At 34.5% G+C, this 16594-nt stretch overlaps 1 protein-coding gene across 1 annotated transcript in view; it reads right to left on the bottom strand.

The window, feature by feature from the left end:
• The window catches only part of LOC149782666 (uncharacterized), an 83990-nt gene that overhangs the window by 12318 nt on the left and 55078 nt on the right, over window positions 1-16594 (bottom strand). The window contains exon 17 of the mRNA XM_089935163.1: window positions 2843-2985. Within this exon, the coding sequence (XP_089791289.1) occupies window positions 2843-2985 (143 nt within the window). The remainder of the gene's footprint in view (window positions 1-2842; window positions 2986-16594) is intronic.

The following is a 16594-nucleotide window of genomic DNA, read 5'->3' as shown; positions in this document are numbered from 1 at the left end:
CTAGTTTATTTCCATCAGACAACATAATGACTTAGTTCATCTTGTTGGGCAAATGCTGAATAATTGCGTAAATTACATAACGTTGAGAGTTTGGAATTATATCCCTCTGCATACATGAACACAGAAATTAAACCGCTTGTTAAATCCACATGAAAAGCGTAGTTGTCATTTTCCTTTGCTTGATTCGACATTGTAAATATCAGAAGCAGACGACTTATGTATGATACACCCGTTTCCTGAAAATGGACATGTCCAGCAACTGGAAATTGATCCAAGCATGCCCGTCTATTGCACTGAAAACTTCCGTTAAGCATGAAACGCGCAAAAGATGACGGTGTTAGGGCCACTCTACTCAGAGTCAGGTTAGAAAACATAAATCAATGAATGAATTGACTAAGTTCCTTGCACTTTTCATCACATTAAAGGTTTCCATTATTTAACTCGGTGGGGGGGGGGGGGGTTACAAACAAACGGGTTTGTATTATCAGACTATAGTGTCCCATTTCTCCAGACCGGCCAAAACAATTGTATCCCTACTTCTAGATGACTTTCTTAAAACGTTTATAGACAATTCATTATGACTCAGAATCTTGCCCATCTTTTAATACAAAACGTCAGTAATATCATCAATAGTCACGCGTTTTTAGAGGCGTACTAAATATAATTGTTAAGGTAAAATTCATAACCCGTGTAAATTTGCACAGAATATTTTATATTGCTGTCGAGAATTCCCATTTAAAGGCAATAGGCAATGATTTGGCGTATGATGGCAATATGATGATTCTATAGCTAGCTGTAGTATTAAGGGATATATATATATATATATATATATATATATATATATATATATATATATATATATATATATATATATATCTGTGTGTGGTTGTGTGTGTGTGTGTGTGTGTGTGTGGAAGCGGTTGCAGGGGATACTTTCGGCACACAGTAATTGATTGTATGCCCTGACTTAAAGTTCATGTATGTAGCAGGTTTCCAATAATTTTAATCAAAAGAGCGATATCTGACCTTAAAAGAATTTCCTTGATATATTAGTTGGTATTTATTCAGGTAAGACCTTGCGTAGTGTGTTTTAGAGACTTTTTATTACTAATAGATAGTCCTCTTGACGTTTTGTGCTTTTATATAATAACATGTTTGTAGTCTTTAGTTATAGAATTCTTGAAAACGATCCAAGAGGAAGCTTCCTTAGTAAGATGCATGAGCCACATTAATTGACCAGAATATTGTTGTACAAAACTTAAGCGGAAAAAATCGAAATTCGAGCAGCTGGAGTCTATGGCCATCCTCGATACTGCATTTATAAAGCATCTCTTCCCTCGCGTGCAACATTTTGGGCGCCTAGTAATTGATGCCAAGTCGAAAAAATATATCTTGGATTTTGCAGTTATTATTTTCATTTGATGAAAAGTGATTTTATCAGAGCCTGGACTAATATTCTCATAGTATCAAAAAAATCAGCTTAGGAATGCGTTGCTGTTCACGTTGTTACGATATAGAAGTACAATACATTTATCTGGACAACCAGGAAAGCGACGTAAACCGGTTGATGAGGTAATCATTTCAATATTCCGATTCTGAGCACATGTTTTTATTCATGGATTGTAATTATATGTATTTCATCGTCCTATTATGCAGTAAAATCTTGTCAAATTAAAAAAAATACTGACGTGTTTCTCCAGCTATAAAGACCTGTTTTATTCCGCTGTAAATGTTGAGAGGTACAACAAACTTCTGGTAATGGATCCGCCAACAGTGTTTAAAGGTTTCCACCAACAGATGAGGGCAGATCTTCTTGTATTTCTTCTCATCGTCCTTGTCCAATACGATCCGGTCCAGAAAGATGGCGATAATCAGGAAGGCTGCGACTGCGCATGCGATGTAAATACCACAGGCGGTATAAATCTAAAGTTAAACATATTTGATTAAATGAATAAATGATAATGATATATGAAACCAAGTAAAATAACCAACAAAAAACCCAGTAAAATTGGTTAATATAATGAAGTGTTCTAGAAAGTGAAATATGGTGATTTGTTTAAGGCGATGATCTTCGAGAAAAATTGGGTTCATGTAGGGAAAGTTACATTTATAATGATACATTACACAAATATATTTTGTTAGACGTGATGTAGGATGTAAGCACTGCAAACTATCGTTCATGTCGTATATATTCTGAAACAAACTTGCTGTTGAAGGCCGGCGCAGAAGATATGAGTTTGGATACAATAGCATTAGCAAGGTTGCTCATGCATGCAAATAAATATTTAAAATAAAATTCTAACGTAATAACACGCGAATCTCTAAATATTGGATGAGCTGAAAAAATAAACATGATAGCATTCTGTCACGTGGTGAACTCTTACCCCAATGTTCATATAAGGTATTAGTATAAATTTTTGTTGACCAATTGCATGTGGCGTACCAGATTATTGGTTCCGTTTCTTGAATTACAAGGAAGTAAACAGACGACATTCGGACTTACTTAACAGTGATATATGTCACATCTAATCTATTGTACACATTGCAATGGTAAGCATATTGAAAATGAAGGCTCACATTTGAAGTTGTATGTTTATTCTTTGGCTTTACTTTATTCATATCTGGTTGATCCATGTGGGTATTATTTACGTGCATAGTTGGACAGACATTGTTCCCACATTCAAATGACAGGATAAGCGTGAATTTCACTGTTCACTGGTTTCATCACGTGATGTGCGAGGAAGGAGTTATCTGTCATAAAATAACAGTGATATCTGGCACATTAGATTCATTCTGAAAAGTATCCTACCACGAAGACTCAGCATTTAGTCTTTGGTAATACCTTATCCATATCTGGTTTGTCAAGGTTGGTGTACTTAACGAATACTGTTGGATCGTAATAAGCTCCACACTTTAGAAGATCTTCAGAGTTCACTGAAATCTGACTGAACACCATCGATAAAATCAAGCTGCCCAAGATCTGACCTGAAATCACATAATCAGTCAATGAATCAATTAATTGATCAATTAATCGATCAAGTAAGCAAGCAGTTCAATATATAATAAATAATTTTATTCGTAGAGGCTTTATTGGGACTAGAAGCATTCTTTGCAAGAACATTTTAGTCATTTAAGGACTTTCAAAATTATATTATCACAGGCATACTTTACATTATGAACACATACCTTACCATTCGCTTCTTAGATCATACCGTATATAATTTGTGAGAATATGAAACTTGTCTAATGGAGGAGGATGCACAATGACTGTCTCCTTAGTCCGCATTTCTTAACCTTAAATGCATGATATAATGCGACCACATAAAAGGTATGTTGCTTACTCGTCTGAAATATCATGAAGAAGACTCCAAAAAATCGGTTGGTGGTGTCATCGTCTGTTGTATCGGACAATTTTGCGTACCAGACTCCGACCAGCGTCAGATATGTACACTTTGCATACCATAGTGGCGCTGCCACAAGTCCGAGAATATTTCCAGCAGGGATGATCGTGCCCCAGGTGGCGTAAAAGTTGGCTATCATATATACTTTATAGCAGAGCATTGAAAATGCTAAAGTCCATTTGCAACCAAGACGGGGGATTGTAGCTGGCGGCAAAAACATGCAATAAAAAATCAGAGTTGCGTATATCACTGATAAACCGATCACTCCCAAACCGGGCTCCTTATTAAGACTGCTTTGAACGTTGGAAAAGAATTGGAATAATGTGAATAGAAACAGGAAACCGAAGCCGACTACCAACACGTTCTTGATAATTTGAAACTTTGTCATTATAAATGTGTTTCCTGGCGTTATTTCCAAGGCTGTCATATAATTGTTCAGGCTCCTGTCCGTGCTGCCATTTGACTTGGTTGCGTTTTCTTTGAAGCACATTTTTGTATAGTTTTTCGACTCTTTTCGTAAAGTATCTGTAAGAGACCAAAACGTTGACAAAATATCAATTTCATACCTTTAGTTTATTGTGGGCAATAGAAGCACTAGTATCTTAAGGAAAAATAGTTTAACACATCTTCAGATGTCTTAATGTTCAGATTGTATCAAGATCTCTTATAAACAATGTTTTTTTTATTATCATAATATTACTGTAGTTTTAAAACGTGTTACTGGTTTTTGTGTTCCTCTATCATTTAACTTTTGTTTCATTTTTGAGTGCATGATCAAGGAATTTGGCCTACTGTCACATGAAGTTAAAATTAACTTTGTTTTAAAAATTGTTTTACGACATATACATAGCGTTGGGAAGAGTCCTGAATTTCATACGGGATTACGAAATATGCAAAAAAGCTTCCATTTTGTTATCTGTTTAACGTTCAAACACCAATCGTAGGCACAGCTGGTTAATCCAGAAGGCCCGATGCAATGCTGTAACTAAAAAAATATTACGGGTGAAACATAAAGTATGACTCAAAGACCGGGATCTTAGTTTTTGTCGTAAATATTGCCTATCAAAAGTACTGAATTTTAAATTCAATTTGTCCCTCTATTCAATAGAAACGAGTTTCTCTGTGTAAATAATTTCGCAAAGAGCAAAGCTGAAAAACAGAAAAATGAAGTTAATGGGTTTTTCTTACATGCTATCGAAGATTTTTTAAGGTATACCAAGTGTCAGAGGAATGCTTGATAAAACACCTTATTCAATTCAGGTGTTAATGTTCATTTTGAAACATCTTGCCAACTTGAAGAATATAAGGGTTATATTATAAGGGCTAGTCGTAGGAAGAAGACATAGCACGCATAGAGTTGTTTGTGACGAAGACACTATAAATGAAAAGATACGCAAACACAGCACCCTAGATAAGCAGGTTCAGTAAAACTTGGTGTAAAAGCTGCTCGTGATGTTCGTCCACTTCTAGGACTACGCTGGGATGACACTGGCGTGACAGATGGTTTCTAATGCAATCAATACTTAGTCAGAAAAGGAAATATTAAATGATAAATTTTGACAAACTAAAATCCGTATAGTAGTAGGAGGTGACTTATGTGTTTAATCATTGATCATAACGCAGATTTGACATCTGGTGAAAAAGGAAGTCATTCTGCATTAAAAATTACTTTCTATGAATTAGTCATATATTATTTGATTATTAGTTCATATTTCATTTGCATCACTCTTCATAACAGAACATAACACAATACCACACAACATAACACAACACAACACATTATAACATAACATACTCTTAATTTAATATATTTTAGATGTCATGTTTTCTCTTTAGATACCATATAATGAATTATTAAGAAGAAACTCCCTTAATCTCTAGGTAGGTTAGTCAATATCCATGTGTATCTGGTGAAGACGATGTCGGATTTCAATTAAACGATAATTTAAAAACAACACATAACAGCTAAAACAACACTTAAATTGTATAATGTGTTCAGTATGTAATATATTTATTTGCAAGCCCATGATTAACATACGATTGATTTAAACAGAACACATGACATAAATATTGTACGATAGAGATATTAACTAGATATAACCAGGACTATATTCAAACGTGAGCCGTGCATTTTCAAAGTTGAAATGCTTAAGATAATCCAATACTTAATTAGTGAAATTACAGCTAGGGTTGTACAATTTTATTATCGACGGAAGAATGCGATGTTGGCAAAGGTATATCATGAACATTATTTAACATTCAATCATCGACTTGGTGTCAAGGATATAATGACACCGTTGAGTCTAGGTTTAAACACAACGCTAATATTAGGCGAAGCATGTAATGTTTCCTAATTTAATGAAACAAATGGACACTCATCTCTAAGGAAACTTCTATTCCACGGATGTCTTCTTTTACTGATCGAGCTGCTACTGCTACCAAAATAGTGGTCTCTCCTAAAATAAAACCACAGAACAGACATATTATGAAGTTTACTGGATTTGTCAAGACAAGAACTGGTAAGATATAGTCACCTGAAAGAATCTAATGGTCGAGAAGCGCCCATATCTATCTTATTTTAATTAGCACACAAATGCAGTGTGTAAAAATTGCAAAGAGACACGGTATTAGCTCATTGGACAAATCTAGTATGACCCGAAAACGTTGTAAACCCTTTATAAACGTTAATGTTTAATGCCTTGTGTACTTGTAAATATAGAGGTAGAGACTAGCCCTTGTCCGCTCTCTTCATAGTTGATGTTTCAGCGAGCGGGGCTTATTAAATAAAACTTGTCGATTTAGAAATAAAATGTTATATTATTTGTATTTTTTCTGAAATAAGATGTGAACATCCATTTTCACATTCAAAAAATAAAAAAGGAAACCAAGAATCACAAAAGAAGCAGCAGAAGAAGCAACTTTAGCAACAGCAGGGCTATGAGGTGGGGGAATTTGCAGATGGAAATGTGTGAGGTCAGTTTCTCTCAATAGAATGTGCATGCCCTTGTGATGAAGTCAAGCGTATGGCGAGACCTAGTCGTCATGGATATTGTCGTTAACATCTCAACGTTCGAGTACAGCAATAAACGGCCATTTTCAGAGCCATCCACATCACTCAAAAATAGATACTCTTCTATCATTGCCAGGTTTTGCAAATACATCCTTATTTGTTTGTGCATGTCTGTCTTCAAGAAAAACACTTAAACTTAATCACCCCATAACCCTGTGTAATAGTGTTGTCGGCATGTATGTGTGTCTAAATACTATGTAAACCTTGAACTATGTTACATCTATGTGAAATATAAGATTTATATTGACTTATAAAGGTAATTATCAGCTATCAAGAATTGTTTTAGATCTGCAAAGTGTTATTCCTTAACTGTTTGTGAAGTCTATTACTTAAGTGCTGTATTAAACAGAGTTGCCGACAAAGGTTTAAGGAGAGCTCATTTTAATCGCTTAAATTGAACGTACATTATTCAAATATCAAAAACGTTTGACATCAAACAAATTAGAAAAGTTTACATTCTTATTATTTGCATCTAAAGATTTTAACTGTGTTACTTAGATCATCAATGTCTGGTACCAATGTAATTCAATTCTTCTTAGTATTTGATGTTCATTTTCTTACAAATGATGTTTTTGGTGAAACATTTCCATGATGGTAGCCTCGAAAATTAATAATAATTATGCGACTTCACGTATTTATTCCTCTTTCCATGCATAGTATAATGCATAAATTATAGTTGAAACTAAAAGTAACAGATGAAACCAGTGGACTAAAACAAATTCCTTTCAACTGTTTGTAAAACGTTATTAAAGTCATAAATTTATGCTGCTTACAATGCATACCGCATACTACATAACAAATGTATGATTGTTTTGAATCATTTTATATCATTGGTTATCAAAATACAACTTACATGATCTTATCTAAAAGTACAAAACGTCAAGAGGACTATCTATTAGTAACAAACAAGTCTCTTAAATACAGTACTTAAGACCTTATCTGATTATATACTAAATGATATGGACAGGAAATTCTTTATGTCAGCAGAACGTTAAGCTTTAACGGCGAGTGTTAGATTTAAGTTTTTAATGAAACTTACGGATCAGACACCCACCCCGGAATCTCAGCCTCGGGAAACTGACATACAATCTGGACTTATGCTAGTGAAATTGGAGCTGGATTATATAGAAAAACATACGCCAAAATGATTTCTTCAAGGCCCTTAGATCCTCCAATACTGGTTGGTACCTTAGTAATGTTTCAACAAAACATCAGCAACGAAGAGGTTTGCCTATCTTTCGACACAGAGTAAGAATAGCAAACAAGCGAAACTGTAAACTCTATGCATTTAATGAATACTGTACGCCAGCAAGTGTTTATCTCAACAAATGGCACAGCAATGGTACTTTCGTGTAGAAGTGCATTTTTGTTTAATTTGAAAAATACATTTAGATCCAAATTATTCTGCTGCTCGTGTGGGGTCTTTTTGCAGGTTTGATCATTTAGAAACAGCAAAACATTTTAATATATATCCCATGTGGTGGTTATCGGACATTAATACAGTTTCTGACATAAAAGTTCTCACTTATATTGCGTTTAGAAGCCAACACAGGCATAATTTACTTTCACATGCAGACTGAGACAACCGGACTGAGATAAAAGAAGTTTGTTTGAAACAATCAGCTTGATTTCTGTCTAGTGGAAAACATTCAGTGATCTAAATGAAATAACTATCTTTATCTTCTGCGGTTAGGTTTGCATCTTTACCAGTCTTCGTCCATCTCTAGTTAAACGCTTAATAACCCATTCTCTTCTATATTATTTCTTTTGTTGTTTTCTTATTCAATTTGTTTGTTTGTTGTTTTATTAAATTACTTGTCTCTGTCCTCCAAAATAATTTCATCACTTAGTTAACTTGCCTAAAGATTCGACACAACTCAGTCAACCTCAACAGAAGAAAAAAGGGTTGCTTCCCTTGAAAAACGGAGTTTCTAGAGTGTAGAGACCATGACTGCGAAAAGCGGACCGAGATAAGAAAATTAAGATTTCTGTCGCGTTGATGACAGAAAGTAATCGGTCCTATAAGAATGTGATAACACTTGCTTCAATACCTCATGAATATTTACATCGAGCCGATGTATGATATGTTTCTATATTCATATCATTTGCTACTATCTGAACTGTTTGTCATGCATGTGCTTTCCATTCACATAGATTCACCTGGGTAATAAATAACAGTGACTTATATATTGTATCCCTAATGTTTCAGTTCGTGAGTTTAAGATCTATTGTGTCCGAAGAATGATTAATACAAATACCAGAAGCACTTGTTTAATTGCAACGGTTGAAATATACATGGCTAATACTAAATTGTGCAAGATTGTCATTAACTTCCAGCTTGTTTATTTCAAAATTTTAATGTTAACTGTGTGCCCCGTAAATGATGATGACGATGGTGAATAGATGATGATATGAAAACGTCAAATGGAAAGATCGAGGATTGCTAATATGCCCACTAAGAATAGATGGCTTGATGACAAGCACCGAGCACTGTAGGAATGGATACGTGTGATCTGGATTTTTAACGTAGCTTTAACAATTGTTCAGTCATATCGCTACTATATTTGCAGCGTGGCAAGTTATAGTGATGTCTAGCACTGGGTCATCATGCCGCAGACATGTAGCATGATGTCACACCAAGTCACGTTATTCTGACACCAGGCCGACCATTCCTAACACTAACCTCTTTTATGCTGAACGCCTAGCGAGATAGCTGTTAGTGTCATTTTTAGACATCTTCGGTAGAATCCGAGATCTCCCGCATCCGAGGCGGACGCTCCAACCACCTACGTCACCAAAGCGGTCTGTAGGGATGGATAAATATTGGACCTATACCAATAATGCTAAGAATGGACATGTTGTGAACCAATACCGAATGAACAAAGAATGCATTTGTCGATGAACAGCAGCGATTTTAAAAAAATGGATAGAACGAGAACCATCCTCGACCCCTCTCACAGTATAAATAACTGTTAAGATTTAGTAATGAAAATGTCCAGTCACTCATGCTTATCGTATGCTTAAGTTTATTTACCAACTTTTTATACCGTTGATTGTTGAACATTATTTTTTTAAATATTTGATAAACCAATTAGGTCGAAATTAGACTGCATAAAATAGTACCTCCATTAGACATCTATATCGTAGGTGAAGTGGGATTTTATCAGATTACAAATGGTACGAAACAAGTATCATGGTAATCCAGTCGACATTAACCAACCGGGAGATCAAATGGAGGAGTCTAATATTTTAAAACTTTCTGTATCAACTAAGCATGACAGAGGAAATCTATACTTGTAAACTATAAGAATACAAAATTTCAGAATTCATCTAAGTTGAGGATTTATGATATAAAACATTATGTCAACTTACATTTAGATCATGTTTTGTATTTCTTTCGGTTTTTTTTTAAAAGTGCAACATACATCTGTGAAAATGTAAACTATGATACGGAACACATTCGAGCTCAAGAAAAACGCTTCAGCACTTATACACAAATAAGATACACTGGCTTAAGTAAGTTAAGGTAATGTATCACGCAGCACGTATCCTTGCGAGACAGGACCGGTAACAGAAATAACACTTATAAATACCCATGTATTGAATAAACAAAATGGTTTAGCAAAAACACTTTAACATTCTCTTCAAAAAGTATGTTTGTTTGATCTTTTCTTCAATTGAGAGCTTATAAAACGTCATGAATATTGCAGCGAAAACTCTTACGTATCATTCCATTCTCTATACATGGGACTAAAGTCACTTTCGCAGAGAATGAATTATTTTCTTAATAAGCAAGGGCGCTTGATTCAAGATTCACAAATTCAATGCAATCATCTTGGTCATTTTCAAAGCCATATTAAATCTAGCCCAATAAAACTTTCGTACCAAAACTAATCAGTGAGTATAAAAAATAGGATCGCAAAACACAAACATAAAAGTGAATACAGTACTGACATCGGACATTTTTTAAACACCCTTTTCTGCCAGTGTTTATTAAGTGACAATGGGTTGAAAATTAATGAGCAAATAGGTTAATAAGAAATCACAGAGTATAATAAATTGTATGTATTGTATGTATTTCAAGACGAAAGAGACAAAATTAATATCCCTCTTGAGCATGTCTATCACAGGGTAAAAAGAAACAAGTCTGATGTATATTTACCAGTCGAACTGTAGACAAAATATGGGCAACAGGAAGACCAAAATAAAGACTAACAGCTTGTGAGACATGAGTTTCAACATATCTTCCATTGATATTGACAGTGTAATTGTTAACATAGGGGGAGATCAATCATGGTATCAGGTTATCGTACGATAAGTCTACAGATTTATTCTCGTTATAAGGCCTGGGGGGAAAAGATAAAATGGTGGATCAAACATACCATTGTCATATTATTCTCTCAAACATGCATTAGTATAGAATTTAAACATGTACGTATATCTCTATCACAAGATGGCATCTATGATGAAGTTAATTTATTTAATGATTTAACACAATGTGGTATCGACAAGTATTTGAACAGACGTATTAAAATTATAGAGCCATCAAAATATGGCGAGACACACCTTTAAATAGTAATACTAAAATTATATATTATGTACAATGACCATTCGACTTTGGAGCTAGCCCAACGAAAAGAAAGTTTTGTCATTTTTCTTTCTTGAAATCTGCATTTGTTTCTTTTTCTCTATTGTTTAGCTTGACGTTAAATCAGACTTACAGCTATACCAAACAATGAAATAAGGTAGTGTGTGTGTGTGTGTGTGTGAGAGAGAGAGAGAGAGAGAGAGAGAGAGATGTTAATATGCCACATCGATTTCTAGAATACCTTGAACAGAACCTCATTTTATTTTTCAGATGTCATTACGTGTTGAAATGTTAAACAATGTATAAGCGACAAGTTTCGTTCTACATCGATTCTAGAAACCCAACCGTATGTTAATACAATTGTTTGATCGAATATTTACATTATTATCTCCAACATTTCCATCATGGCCAAAGAACGTATGACTGAAACACGAAATGAAATCAAGTGAAGCATCAAACAGACATTTCGTTAAATTTCTGAAATATCTTTTGGTATTTTCGTCTTTAAAAATCGTAGTTTCTTGCCTTGTTTTCTCTAAAGAAATTAACCATAAGATTCGGAGGCACATGGCTGTGATCTTTCCTTACAGGTTCCTTTTTCACGAACATAAAACACGTAATTTCAGACTTGTAGTGCTTTTGCATTCAATCACCGAACTTACCTCGGCAGATGTCCTGTTCTAATAGTACAGTTGTAAGAGCGCAGCAACATATATCGAGATCCAAATCCAGAGCCAGAAATGTATCATTCTGATTTGGTTACAATAATTTATGTTTAGAATGTTCCTTACTCGACGTATCTGTCTAAATATTTCGATCCGGAGTTTTGATAAATGCGAAAATCACTTTAACTTTCCATAATTTGCATGATGCAAACACTGTACTGTTAAGGGCACAACGATCAATACTGAAATGCAGACGTGATTCAGCAGTTCGCAATGGCACGGTGCGCCCAGTTTCAAGAGCTCGTCAGATGTGCGATTCCTGAAATTACATTTTAGTTATGGCAACCGACCTATTACGTGCAACTTCAATGAGGCATTGGAATAACATTATTATGGTGGCAGGGTCCAGTTTCCTAAATTGGCCCCTGGCAAATTTCTAACTTAAGGCTCTGGTGTGACCTTTTCAGCTATTATTGATTACTATTCAAACATATGGATATATTTGTGAACTAGGTGTTTCGGGCTTGTGTTGTTATTGATATTGATGTCAGGCATGTACACCTTATATAGTTACTCTGCAGTATGTTGATAGTAAAATACCAATAGTCGGCCAAGAAGTAGAGCTATCCTCCATAGCAGTAAACAAATGGGTTTGTGGCAAATAGAATGTCTCAAAAAACGGCTTGGATGACAACATTTTCAGTTGCATCAGCCTGTTTTCTACATACTGTTTTGCACAATTGTCGGCTAGGAAATGGCTTGTGTTTGCACTGTGAACATCACATGGTGTCAAATATGAACTTCGGACATGAACATTGCAGGTAGAAATTTGGGGTTGGGGTGCATAAACATCTTCTACTATGAACTGCCATTGACTTATTTGGTCAAGTTGATAATACTCTTATGCTTTGTTATAATATAGGTATTCAAAAATATGGACCTTTTTGACATCACTTGTGTATTTGATTGTTTACGATTTTGTATACTAGGTCGCTGATTGCGGCATTAAATTTGTACATAGAATCTGGCCCCTGCCCCCTTAAGGAAAACGGATAATTTGTATTGGTGCAGTCAACCACATCTATTATATTTTTCTGTTTCTTTGTGTATATTTGAATACTTTTTATGCATTAACTTCATTATATTTCCTTCCTTTTTCCATATATCACTTAGTGTTGTATGTAATGCTCTTTGCAGAGGGAGGTAACTGTGTTTTGTACCTCAATGTGAGAACTGTTTACATCATGACAAAGTAGCATATTTTTTACTTAACTTACTAAATATGGGAACAAAATGGTGACCACAATGTATTGTCTTGCTCTTTCTACAGTTGTCAAGGTTTGAACCCATATTTTTTATGAATATTATTCACATTTCAAGACAGACACACATAAACAATTGCATAACATGTCAACATGCATTCCTAAAAGTAATCTAACTCTACAGGAGCAAATAAACTTCAGAGGAATCATACATAAACATACTGTTGTGAATGTTGAATGTCACCAGTGAAACGGTCTTAGAAATAGTGATGCATATGGCATATTGCTTGCTATATTTTGGTGAGAAGAATGAAACTTTTAGCACGCCGACATACTTTCAACCTTCATGACCCCACTGTGAAGTTGACGTAAGAGATTGATATCTCACACTTGGGTGATAATAGGAAATGTTTCAATGTTATGTATATATCTTGAAATTTCTAGATTTAGTTAACAAAGGGGAAAAACTTAAAATTAAGTTGCAGTTTCATGCATTGGACAATACACATACATTTTCTCCTTTGAAATTCTTATGATTTCACTGAATGGTATAAGTACATCAATATCACTTGTTTCTTTTCTTTTTGAAGGTCTCAGTTTGCATGGTAAAATGTTAGGATTAATCGTTAGCCATGCTGCAAGAAACAATTGCTTGAATCTCGTCCAGATACCAGTTCTGATCTAAGTGCAGAAGAAAGTGACTTTGACGGACAGATTTAGCTTCCGCATATGTTGTTTTATGTTACGTGCTTATTAAAGCTAAGCAAGTGAAATGTTTTTTTACCTTGAACTAAATTTTCCACTGTAAATATTTATTCTATACATTTTCTTATTATTTGCTATGATTTTATAATCTCCAGAAATCATTAAAGTCAGTTGTAAGTGAATAGGTGTCTGAGAAGAAATTTCTCTGTTAAATTGTATTCAGTAATTGTATATGTGTGGTCATTTTCCGTGGCTATGTATGAAGTTTGTTTTTATATGTCACTTTGTAATTTTAACAGGGTCCCACATATCAGTATATCAATATTTAAGCATGGTCTAATGTTGATTGATTAAACTTTGATCTCTCCTCATTGGCTAGACTTGTTGTTGAGATTACCCCCCCCCCCCCAACACACCCCAACACAACATGATTGCTGCTGTTAGCATCTTCAGAATGATTATGAAAGGTTAGGAACTGCTTGTTTTATATCAGTCTCAAAGTATTTCTAAAGCGCATTATATATTTAAATGCGTGATTTCTTTAAGTTTGCTAGAAGAATTTATAAAAACTTTTCACTTCTGTCACTGACAACTAACATAGCATTTCTCTCATTCCCTCTTAAAATGTATAGCTTCCAAATATCTTCTTGACATTCATGAACCATTGTAAAGGAATTTTGATTCTGTCCTAATGCTATGGTGGTAAACAAAGACCAAAAGCATTGTAGGTTGCAAACAATTTGAAATCTTTCAAGAAATGCAGTTAGTCATAACTCGCAATGTAAATAATGCAGCACTTTTTGTCTCAATGTAGTCACATTTCTAAAAGCGAAATAACATTTTTAGTTTTGCGCACAAACACTTTTCCTTTATACCATTTTACAAGATACTGTCTAAAGATGTGATATGCACAAAACGTTTGAAATAAACCATTTCCAGCCAAATTCTAATTTGGCAGGGTCCAGTTTCGGAAATTGGCCTCTGGCAAATTTCTTAACTTAAGGCTATGGTGTGACTTTTTCAGCTGTTATTGTTCACTGTTCAAAGATATGGATATATTTGTGAACTAGGTGTTTCGGGCTTGTGTTGCTCTTGATACTGATGTCAGTCATGTAGACCTTCCATAGTTACTCTGCAGTATGTTGATAGTGAAATACCAATTGTCAGCTGTAAGAAGAGCTAACCTCCCATAGCAGTAAACACATGGGTTTGGGGCAAATATAATATCTCAAAAACGGCTTGGATGACAACTATTTTCAGTTGCATCATCCTGTTTAGTACACACTGTTTTTCACAATTGTCATCTAGAAAAATGGCCTGTGTTTGCACTGTGAACATCACATGGTGTCAACCATGACCTTCGGACATGAAAATTGTAGGTCAAAATGTGGGGTTGGGGTGCATAAGCGTCTTCTTCTATGAACTGTTATTGACTTCTGTGGTGAAGTGGATATTATTCTTATGCTTTGTTATTATATAGGTGTTCAAAAATATGGACCTTTTTGACCTCACTTGTGTATTTGATTTTTTACGATTTTTTATACTAGGTCGCTGATTGCGGCATTAAATTTGTACCTAATATTGGCCATTGCCCCCTATACACAGATATACAAGATACGGTGCCAACTTAATGTTCGCACACAGATAACTGCTGTAGCCAAAGGTAATGATAACTCCGACCGATTTCCAGACCCGAGAACTGGCGAACTGTGGTTCGGCATTGTTCGTAAAAAGTAAGCCGTACCGAGCTGAAAGCGATGACAGGTGAACAGTTCAAGGACAATACACCAATAACAATAAATGTATTGCCATAAACCTAGTATGTATTATGTTTTATCTCAGGCGTGTTCTATGTTGAATGTACAGGCATCTAATAATAACATGACTTAAACTAAAATTCTTAGGTTGTTAACTTTCTTTTTTCTAATTGAGACAAGTGATTTATAAATGAGTACATGACATCTAGCTGGAGAACCTTGTCATTTGTCTGAATGACATCATCTCCCAATCCCCATTGGGCTGCCAAAATATAAAAGATATACGCAGCATCCGGATCTATATATGCTGTAAAGAAATAATAAATAGTGTATTGAACATTGCCCTTTTGACCTTTTACAGTTATGCAGTTTTTTCAGAACTATTGTGAAAGTCTTTTTATATAGAAGGGTCTTAAGACTGTCGTTCTAATATAGTTTCCTGCTATCTAGAAATATGGTTTAGAGAGTGGATGGGTGGAGGGGGGAGGCAATAATTAGGAAGGCTACGCATGCGCTTCGTACGTAAATACCAAAACAGTATAAATCTAAAATAGAGTAGAATCTAGATATAGATAAATAAATAAACTATGATCAACACAGACAACAAACTAAATATCAAACCAAAACGGAATCAAATCAGCAAGGATTAATACAAAATGATGTGTTTTAGTTCGCGAAAATCAAGATGATTCTAAGGCGAAGATTTTCGAGAAAGACTATATCTATAGTAGGAAATATTACATTTATAATGATATTGTAGGCAATATTATGCCAGATCTGAAGTAAGATATCAGTATTAAAATATAGTGTACATCCCATATATATATATATATATATATATATATATATATATATATATATATACGTACGATCTGAGTTTGGATGTAATAAGGATGAGGCAAAGTTGCTGATATTTGCAACTCAGTGCTAAACATTTAATTCTGTTCCAAACGAACGAAGATAACATATTTTAATTTGATTGGAAACAATTAAACACGGTCACTTTCAGTCACCAAAGTATATTCAAATGAACCTTTATCACAATTGTTATGTTATCATGTGTTTTACGTATTATTATGCCATTTTGAAAGATTTGTAAAGATTGTTAGTTTCATTTTTTATGTACATGAAGTAATATGATGCCAT

The sequence above is a fragment of the Sinohyriopsis cumingii genome, chromosome 15 (assembly GCF_028554795.1).
Source record: "Sinohyriopsis cumingii isolate HCF-2022 chromosome 15, ASM2855479v2, whole genome shotgun sequence".
In the NCBI taxonomy this organism is placed as follows: Eukaryota; Metazoa; Mollusca; class Bivalvia; order Unionida; family Unionidae; genus Sinohyriopsis; species Sinohyriopsis cumingii.
The sequence above is the reverse complement of the archived record's forward strand: the minus strand, read 5'-3'. Positions and strand labels throughout refer to the sequence as shown.